The 10165-nt window shown below is 51.9% G+C and overlaps 1 protein-coding gene across 3 annotated transcripts in view; it reads right to left on the bottom strand.

Annotated features, from left to right (window-relative positions):
- The window catches only part of SLC12A4 (solute carrier family 12 member 4), a 22087-nt gene that overhangs the window by 10279 nt on the left and 1643 nt on the right, over positions 1-10165 (bottom strand). For 2 of the 3 annotated variants that reach the window (XR_002125416.1, XM_019655209.1), the window contains exons 2-5: positions 6141-6235; positions 4545-4676; positions 937-1083; positions 809-863 (exon numbers count right to left, since the gene is read on the bottom strand). Coding sequence is in view for 2 of the 3 variants with exons in the window: in XM_019655209.1 (XP_019510754.1) it covers positions 809-863; positions 937-1083; positions 4545-4676; positions 6141-6235 (429 nt within the window). In the remaining variant the exon portion in view is untranslated. The remainder of the gene's footprint in view (positions 1-808; positions 864-936; positions 1084-4544; positions 4677-6140; positions 6236-10165) is intronic. The other variant, XM_019655216.1, reaches the window with a different exon arrangement.

Here is a 10165-nt window from a genome sequence, read left to right as displayed (position 1 = left end):
ATTAGGTAATACTCTATCAATCCTGCTAAAAAAATAAATAAACTTTTTCCAACATTTGGGAAATAGACACACACACACACACACACACACACACACACACACACACACACAGAGTTTGGGAAAAACAATTATATCAATACTTTACAAGACCATGTGCCAAAAAGCTAATAGTTATGAATTCAGGATTATGGGCACTTTCTAACTCTCTTATGGGTAAACATATGCCTGTTTCCCCCTATGATTTTTATACTAATATTAATAAAGATGTTATTAAAAATAATAATAAAGGATCCAGATACAGATACAGGAACCAACCTGAATAGCTAAATAGCCAAAGTGAAATAGTTTGAGCAACAAAATCAGTAATAAAGTACTGGATTATGATCAAAAGAATAAAATAAAAGAGTCCATACTGATATAAATACATGGTTGAATAAATAAATAAACAGGGTCTCTGAAAACCAAGTCCAATCTAATCATCCCTCCTGAAAACCCTCTGCACTGTCTGTATACAATAATCCATGGTGTGGGCCAGACTCCTTGGCTTGGGCCCTGAGGTGCGCCCCATCACCTTTTGTGTCAGTCCCAGCCCCCTACTTAAAAACAAACACAGAAACAAAACACAACAGCAATCTCAAACTCTGTCAAGCAAGGATGCTCCTAAGTGATGCAGCTATCATGGATTCAGGGACCAAGTTTTCCCCAAAGAACTGCTTTGGGGAGGGGGGTGGCAATAATGGTTCCCAGGTATGTCAAGGTGGATTCTGGGCCCATTACCCCCATCAGGCCCGGGGTAGTGCTCACCCACCTGGAACTACTCCATTGGTGGCGATGGCGCTCATGGAGATGGCCGTCAGCAAGGTCTGTGGGAAGGAGGGTCTAGGTGAGCAGCTCAGCTGGGCGGGCTCTGGCCCCTACCTCAGCTAGGATACTCACACAGCAGCAGCAGATGAGCACAATGAGGAGGGCCTGCAGCACCCCAGCCGTGCCCACCATCCAGGTCAGCCGCAGGAAGAGGATGACCCCGAAGATATTCTGTAGGCAGGGTAGGTACACCCCCATGAGAGTGCCCATGCTAGGTGCCTATAGAGCAGGAGGCGAGGGAGAAGCACAGAGCATCAGAGGGGCCCAGATGCACCATGGGAGGCCAGCTCCAGTCACTTAGCAGTCCCCAAAATGTCCTACAGAGACTAGGTTGGAGAGGAGTATCCTGAGTGGAAGAGTCCTGGGGAGTGCAGGCGTGGGGGTGACAGCTAGGATGTCTATGTTGACTTTCATACATGAAGACAGTTTGGGACCTGATTCTTTTCAAAATGCCACGTGTGAGTGAGCTTTTGAGTCTCACCTCCCCTTCAAAGCACTGCCACCTCCCCCCTTCCCTTTCTCTCCTTTGTTAAAATTCTGGAAAGAAGTCGTCTTGGATCCCCACCGTCTCACCTAGGAGGCCCCACATCACCCAAGCCAGAATCCAAGAAGTTGTCCCTGGCCTCCAATCCCCCACTTCAGTCCAGGTGGACACCAAGTCCTGCCCAGTCTGCCTCTCAAGCTGCCCTTAGATCAGCCTGCCTTGCCTCAGCCTTAGTCCCTGGAACCTAGGGCACCTGGGGCAACTGGACGGTGCCCTCCTGTGCCTGTCAACTTCTCCACATTCCAGCCCACTCTGCTGCCTGAGCAGGTCTCTGAAAACCAAGTCTAGTCTCATCATTCCTGCTGAAAACCCTCTGCACCATCTATCCTGTAATCCCCAGGGTAGGCTGGACTCCATGGCTTGGGCCACCAGGGGTGCCCCATCACTTGCAGCATTATCATTAACAGCTTCAGCCCTTGATGACATGGGTCCCTCAGAGCCTCTGAACCAGGACACGTGCTGGACCTTGCCTGGGAAGATCAGCCCTGCCTCACCACTTGGCAAATTGTTCTTTAGTTATCTTCAGTTAAACACGCAGGAGGCTTAAATGTATAGCCTCTTCCAGGAAGTTCCTCTGGGTTGCCTTCAGTGGAGTAGGCACTTCCTCTAGCATCCCATTAGCATCTGATCTATCCTTTCATCGTAATTGTCACTAGAGGTCATACTAGCTGTTCACTCGAATGTCTCATGACTGTACTAGGACAGACCTGGCTTGTTCACTGTTGTATCACCATCAGGCCCTGCAGGTACCCAAAAGGTGTGCCTGAGCCCAGTGAGTGGTGCTTTGGAAGACCCCTAGCATAATCTGTTGGGAAAATCCTGCATAGAGAGTAGAGACTCAAGGTTGAAAGGCAGGTGAGGAAAGTCTAATGGGCATACCCAGGCAGGATTTTTCAACTATCTAAGGACAGAGTAGGAGATGAAGGCCAGGGCAGAAGATGAAACACAGAGGCAGGGCAGATGCCTTCTTGAAGAACTGAGGCCCCATAAGTGCAGTCCAGGGTGGTGGGGCCCTAAAAGCTTCCCCCAGAGCCCCAGCAAAGCTGGCTGTCCTGGAGCTGGCGTGGGAGAGAGAACTATGTGGCCACAGGAACTCTTCTGATGGGTCCAGGCCTGGGGCAGGACCTGTGTGCAGCCTAAAGGACCTCAGAAAGGCCTGAGTAAGAATGAATGGTTCCTAAAACTGTCCTGCACGGTGTAAGTGACAGATATACCTCATCTGGGCGCTGTCTGAGCCTTTTTCAGAGGCCCTGGACCACCCACTGGATAGTGGCAGCTCCAAGCCCCACCCCAATTCTAAGCTGAGTCACTCTGGAAAAAGGGCAGTGTGGGAAAGGGCAGGGCCGGAAATGCTTTCTGCATCTCCAAATAACCTCTGGCAGGCTCAGAAGGTCCAAGGCCAGAGCTGGAGTGGCTGCTATGGAGAGGCTGCCTTGGGTCTTGGCATGGTCTGCTTGGAGGCCCACCCATCCTGCTTTAAGCCTTACTTTTCTACGGCCCTGCTCAGACCCACCTTAGGTGAGGACCATAGCTTAGTGGCCCCAGATTCCTAGCTTCCTACTGACTGTGGACTTGACCAGGCTCCTCCTTGCTCCATGGAAAAGCCATTGGAGCTGTGAGATACTCAGGCATCCTCCCACATCCTTACGCTTGGGCCAGGTGAGCTGGGCAGGTAAGCTAAGGCTGGACCCCAGCATCCTCATAGGCTCCTCATAAGGCTAAGGGAACATGGCCCTTCACCAGTCCAGGCTTCCTTCCAACACTTGTTGAGATGTGCACTAGCCTTTCTTAGGGACCTTTTTACTCCCAGCCACCAGCTCCCTGGACTTGGCCTGAAGGGACAGGGAAGAGGCACCTACCCAAGGATCCCACCACCCACTGCGGACAACACTCTCAGAGGCTGAGACCCCTCTGCAGGACTGAATAGGGACAGCTTGAGATAGTCAGAGGGTTCTCTGCTATCTGTCTAGAAAATGCCAGCAAAACCACAACCAGCAGGAGAGGGAGCAAGTCAGGTCTGTGTGATGTCAAGATGTCAGCTGCCCCCTCTGGGCTGATTTGCCTCCCGGAGAGGCAAGGTAAGGAATGCACATCAGCCTGGTCTACCCTCTTTCCTTGGCCCACCCAGGAAGGCCCAAGACAAGCAGGTCTGAGGCTGGGGACTCAGCTTATTCCAACCAAGAGCACTTTCTGCCTGTGCTGACATCCAGCAAAAATGCTACAGCCAGTGCCAGAGCCAAGCTCCCTTCAAATCACAGCTGCTTCCCCAACCTCAAGGAGTCAGTAGGTAGAGAAGGAGGGCTCCCTGCACCCAGCCTTCAGTTAAACTGAGCTCCCTCACACAAGGGAGCTAAGCAAAGATGTGCAAAGTCATCCTGAAGAGAGAGGAGGGCTGAAAGGCCAGAGGCTTGGATAGCGACCAGAGAGGGAACCAGGAAGGCTCAAGGAGCAATGTTATGACCCTATCACCTCCCTACCCAGGCACTCAAGGAACCCAAGGGCTATTGGAGGGGTCTGCCAGCGGAGGCAACACAGTGAGGGGCAGAAGGGTTTGGTTACTTCCTCTAGGTCACACAGCCCCAAGGGACAACCATGTTCCTGGTTCCAAAGGCAACACCCTTGTTCATCCTGATGGGATGCCAGTGATCTGGCCTTCTACCTAGTCATACATCTCACAGTAAATCCACAAACACATCTCCCAGTGTTATATATCGATCTTGTCTAACTGATCATCTTAGGCAAGTTACTTAACACCCTTGACACTCAGTTTCCTCATCTGTAAAATGGGGACGATAATAGAACCTGCCTCACAGCTTTGTTTTGAGATAACCTGCAGGAAGCCAGGCTCACTACTTAGCATTACATCTCACACACAAAGAAGGCTGAGTAAAGGCAGCTGTTGCTCTCACTGTCATTTCTGAGGGTCTTCCCTAGCCCGCTGCCCCTGAGGGGTCCTCCTTAGTCCACCCTTTGAAGCCACCTTGAACCCTAGGCGCTCAGTGTACATCCTCCATGCTCACCACATCTGGCACCACTTCTCCTGGGGTGCTTAGTACCATGTGGAGAAATTGCCAATTCCATGGTGTTGAGTCTGTCTTCCCAGGAGTGGTTCCTCTTTGGCCCCTGACCAGCTTACCTTGGCTGCTCTCCGGCGGGTACCCTCCCCGTTTTCAGCCTCCTCGTGCTCCTTGGCACCCTGTGTGAGGTTGGTGTAGCTGACGAGCTTGCCCAGAAGAGAAGATACCTTTGGGCGGATGTCCAGCTCTTCCTGTAAACAGAGCCGCAAGGCAGTCTGGCAAGAGGCCCGGCCAGCACCAGGCTACCTATATGTAGCCAGAGGCCTGGCTTCTGGCCCCATCCCAAGCCCTGAGGCAGGCCTGGGCCTGATCCCAGCTCTTGCCTGGGGAAGTCCAAGCAAGCCAACGAGGCAGGTGTGGGCACCACACCCCAGCATGCAGCACTCAGAGGCACAGCTCAGCAACTATTCTTCTCTCTGCCTCACCTTGGCTACAGTCACTACCAGCCCATTTGTGAAAACTACCTGCCTTAGGGAAGAGGGCAAGGCAGAGCATAGCTGGCAGACAGACGAATGGCACACTTCACCTGTCTGTTCTGCCTGGCCACCTCCCAGCTATGAGTGGGCCTCTGGGACTCATATCTGCCCTCAACTCTCCCACAAAAGAGCTATCCCTAGTCACCTCAGGGAACCAAGGAAGTCAAAAGAGGGTTGTCTGGGACAAGTAAAGTCTCTTTTACTTGCCCAAACCCTGATCTTCCTGGATGATCTTCCCCCCAAGGTCCCAGGCCTGGTAAATAACCCACCTCAATCCCCAAGGTGGGATCCTGACTCTCTAGGCCATCTTCAGGTGGGGCCAGGTCAAGGCTTTCGCTGCAGAAATGTGCTGCTTTTCCAAGTCAGGAGGCCTCCCAGGTCCCAGGGTGCAGGCTCCCCAACCCCCACCAGGGTCTAGGCTGTACCTGCTCCCATGGCTTCCCTAGCACCATGCCTCCACCTGTCTATTGCCCTTCTAACCCTACACCCAAGGAGAAGCTGGTTTGGAGTGAGATGTGAAGATACAGGTCTTTGGGGGGCATGTGGAAACTGAGGAGTCTATGAGACTTTCATGGGACAGCTGAATGTGTGGGTCAGACTTTAGGGGCCTAAACCATGCCCTAAATCAATATCCAACTTCTGAGCTTGAGTCTGAAAGGCTAAAATTCAAGTTCAGAAGCACAAAATTAGGAATGTTTCCAGAGAGGTGTCCACTGAGGTGCAGATGTGGAGAGAGAGGGCAAGTCCAGTAAGAAGGATCAGGCCTCAGTAAACTTGAGACAGACAGGGTTGGAAAAACAAACCAGGAAGGACAAGGACAAGTTCACAGGAAAGGAAAGAATAATGGACTACGAGAAATCCTAGGAGTGAAGGGAAGAAAGGAAATCCTGACAGGTGGTCACTTTGCTGAGGATCTGCATGGAAGTCAAAGGCAAATAAGCCTAAAGGTGGTAATGGGGTGGGGTTGTGAGTGGCCTCTAGGAAAGCAGTTTTAGTTCCAACGGCCAAGGGAATCACAGCCTGACTGCCAAGGGGGCAAGACAGACAAGCGGAGACTGGAGGAGGTGCTGAGACATAAGGCAGCACAACTGTCAAGCCTGCCTGCTTAGCTAAGGCTTGAGTCCTGACAGGCCCCTGCCTGCCTGCCACACCTGCAGCCCAAAATTGCTTAAAAGCTACCTCAAATAGTGCCAGGTTCCTGTCATAGTATTCACTTCCTCTGGAAGCCTCCAAGGGACAAAGGAAAGGGCTGCTCTCTTTGTGGTTTCCATGTCCTGTGGAGAGAGAGGGACACAATCCCAGTCAGGAGCTGCCTCCTGAGCCCCCAACCTGCACTGCTCCTCAGCAGGCCAGCCCACAGAACATCATCTCTGTGGAGCACTTTGAAGGTCAGTGTTACCAGGTTGGGCCAGTCTTCTTGAAGGGCCAGAATTGGCAGAGTGGCCAATAACCCACCCAGCGCCTCATTTACCAGAGGGCCCCAGACACATTAGCTCACACACGTGTTAACACCAAAGGGCGGACCCTGCTGGGGGGGGGCGTGGTCTGGTGTTGGCCCGCCCTCAGACCCCCACTCCCATTTCCCGGCCCATCTGGAATACCTAGTGTGATAGGCACCGAGGCCTCGGTGTCCTCAGGGCCTGCCCGAGTGCTGCCCTCCAGGTAGATGAAGCCACACAGGGCACCTTTAGCCGCCATGGTCAGAGGCCGCCTGCAAGCTACCCCACCATGCACCGCGCAGGGGCATCCTGGAGGGCAGCTCGGGGCATGCTGGGAGGAGCCACAAGCTGGAGGTTGCCCAAAGAGCGGAAGTGGGCGCAAGAGCTATGTAGGGTCGTCTATGAAAATCGGGCCAGGTGGGTGTTGAACTGAGCAGGAATTGCTGGCAGGAGCTGCTTATTGGCCTCCTTGTCCCCAAATCCCAGCTACTTGCCCAGATTAGGTGAGTGGCCGATACCAGTGTTCACCTACCCTCAGGATGGCGAGATAGTGCCTCAGTTCCAAGGAAACCTCGCAGAAAGGAGCCAGATGAACTTTTTTTTTTTTTTAAAAGCCTGCCTCACTTCTCAAAGCCTGGCTGTTTTTTTCTGCCTGCCCAGCATTCACACTCTTCCCTGTTTTCCAAACTTTATCCCTTGTGAGTCTTGGTGGGCGACATTCCCAACTTTTCATCAAGTAGGCAGAAAACAACAAGTACTCCTTTTCTAGTCACTAAGTGTTTTTGTTTGTTTGTTTTCCCCCTGCAGACAGTCTGGCAGCTGTGGCAGTGGCTAGAGGCCTCACAGCAAATGGGAAGCTGACATCTTGGTTCAAAGAAGCCAGGTTGGTGTTCAATGGAATGACTGTGGCAGCAGTGCTGCCCTGGTGTCGTGACGGAGGTGGCAACAGAAGTATCATCATGGACCCAGACTAGTGGGGTATTCCAGTCATGCACTGGCCATGCCTGGTTTTGTGAGAGCTACCTGCCAACCTTCTCTGGTTAAATAGTCCACAATTTCATTTCTCTTGTTTGTAGCTAAGAATGCTGAATGATGCATTCTCCTCCATCTGATACATCCTCTAGCCATCAGTATGAGACTTAACCTGCCTTCTTTGGAGCCAACAATTACTCAGCAGGTGCTGCACTGTGGATTCTTTATTACCCAAGTAGATTGACAGGTAAAGTGTGCTGATGACAATTTCTGGGGCAAGGTCCATTCTTCCTTCACACAGCATGTGAAAACGGTACATCACCTCATCTAAGAACCTGGACTAGCTAAGTGAGCCAACCAGCTCAATCCCATGAGCAACACGACTGTGTAGGTCAATGCCAATGACACGGTTGACAAGGGCAACAGGAGGTCAAGCAAGCCCACTGAGCCATGTTAAAGCCTCGTGGGGTCACATAGCTCCTCAGACACCATGTGACATCTGCCATGACCTTGATGCTTGTTCAGGACCAGGATAAGGAGCCACAAGAGAAGTCTGAAAACCCAGTAACACCGCCCATTATACTGATGGCCCTTCAGTGAGAAGCCTCCGAAAAGTACTCTTGGATTTTTGTGACAAAAAAAGTGTCTCCCCTGAATAAATCAGATGCTTCATTTTGTCAGAAAATGGCAGCTATAGAGCTCATGTTACTTCCCTTTCTGCCTTGGCTGTCAGGAATCTCCAAGTTAAATTTATTCCTCAGATGCAGTCATCATCTGCCTCATCTCAAGAGTCCTTGCCCCATTCCTCTGCATGGTTCTGATCTTTTTGACAGTAACAGTTCTTTGGAAAAGCCTACGAGGATGGGCGTGGCATATCTCTTCAGATCCTTTTATGAAGTAGATTGGAAATAAATTATTCTAACCTCATGCACTGCAGCCTGCCCCACCATTGTTGCCATGTCTCTCTGAGCTGGGCACAAAGCAGTTCTCCCAAACTGGCTGTGGATGGTCCTCCAAGACCCAGTGGGGTCTCTTGTCCATTCAGCCATGACTCCAGAACAGCTCAAAGCCTTTCCAAGGGTTGCCTCTAGTCCTCAGAGCAACTTTGCAGTAGATATCATCCCCCCCCCCTTTTCGTAACAAGAAAAGGAAGGCTCAGAGAGATTCAGAGGCAAGGTTACCCAGTGAGAAGGGCCAAACCTGGGTCCCAGAATCCACCAGAGCCAGGTAGGAGCTGAGTTGCAGGTTTTCTACTCCTATTCTAGGTCTCAATCTATTCCAGGATGCAGTACAATCCTTTAACTAGAGAAGAGTGTCTGGGGTTTGCAATTTGGCCAGGGCGCACATACCCAAGGCGCTTGGTGCTCTGATGGTTGGCAGCCTGGCTTGGATTCCTGACCCTCCCTCTCTATGACCCAGGGCAACTTTCTTACCCTTTCTTTGCTGCCTTGGTTTCCTCTTCTATGAAGTAGAGATGGTAATACCTACTGTTCTAACTGCCCAGATGCATCAGAAAAGGGACAATCTGGTGCCAGACACCCAGTAGGTATTTCTTGGAGTTCCCCCAAACCTCATATAAGGTCTGCTACCATGGGATTATGGGAATATGGGACTCTAAGCAGTATCTGGGTGTACTGCCCTTAGCTATTCCAAAAATTCCAGTGCAGGTCTGGGCATGCCTGCCAGGCTGAAGCTGCTCAGATACCACCTGAAACCCCCGGTGAACCAGAGCATGGCCTGGGCCCGGGGCACTGCCTGTGAAATACACATATATGTGTGTTCCTGGCTCCAGCTGCAGGTGGCTATCCACGTGACACTCCTGCCTGATTCCTGTGCTCACAAGCATCTGCCAGGGGTACCCCTCTAGAACCTCTATACCCCCTGGAGTAGGTGTGGGCCTTGAGAGATTCAGGTACAAGGCTGGAGGTATCCCACAAGAGGGACCTGAGGCTCTCTGTTTTTGTACCCCCAACCCTTTGCAATTCCCACCAAGAAGGATCATAATCACTTACCAGGGTGCAGAGTGTCCCCCATACCGAAGACACAGCCAAGGTTTGGATGAGAAGGAGTAAGAGGAGGGCGGGGTGGGGGGGGAGGTAGTGGGAGGAGCTGGCCCAGGCTGGAGAGACCTGGCAAGACTCAGCCAATGTGACTCCAGGTCCCTCCAGTCACCCTGTGAGAGGCCAAGGCGGGGCCACAGGCTAGGCTCAGCTCTGACTGCCCACTGGTCCAGACTGATCCTAGGGATGCAGCCCAGCTCAGCCTTTGGGAGAGAAAGCCTCCCAGAGCTCATGGGAGCACGGATATTGGCTCCTGCTCTGACCACTGGAACAAGGCTAGGAGCAGGTCAGGTGATGGTTGGGGAGTGTGCATGAATATGGCTGTCAAGCCTGTAAAATCTCCATGATGTCCAGCAGCCCATGCCACTGTCCTGTGCCAACTCCCTACACAGCAGTCAGGTGACACACATATAGCCATCACCCATATCAGGTATGGATCACCTCAGTCATGTCACCATCACAGACAGACCCAAGCTAGGTCAAGATTGTATCACCTGACACATGCCACCAACATACATGTTCCCTGCACATCTCCATCATGGTCAGTCACAGATACAGGCATTTGTCATCAGTCATATCACCACCATCATCACTGACACCCCTGCAGGAAAGTGGCTCTGAGAATGTGCTACCCTGGGGCTGGCTGAGTGGCGCATTGGTTAAGAGTTTGCTTGGGACGCCAGCTCTGAGCGGCAGGTTCCTGGTTTGGATCCCATATGGGCCAGTGACGCTG

The sequence above is a fragment of the Hipposideros armiger genome, unplaced genomic scaffold, assembly GCF_001890085.2.
Source record: "Hipposideros armiger isolate ML-2016 unplaced genomic scaffold, ASM189008v1 scaffold_9, whole genome shotgun sequence".
In the NCBI taxonomy this organism is placed as follows: domain Eukaryota; kingdom Metazoa; phylum Chordata; class Mammalia; order Chiroptera; family Hipposideridae; genus Hipposideros; species Hipposideros armiger.
Note: the sequence above shows the minus strand (reverse complement) of the source record. Positions and strands in the feature narration are given on the sequence as shown.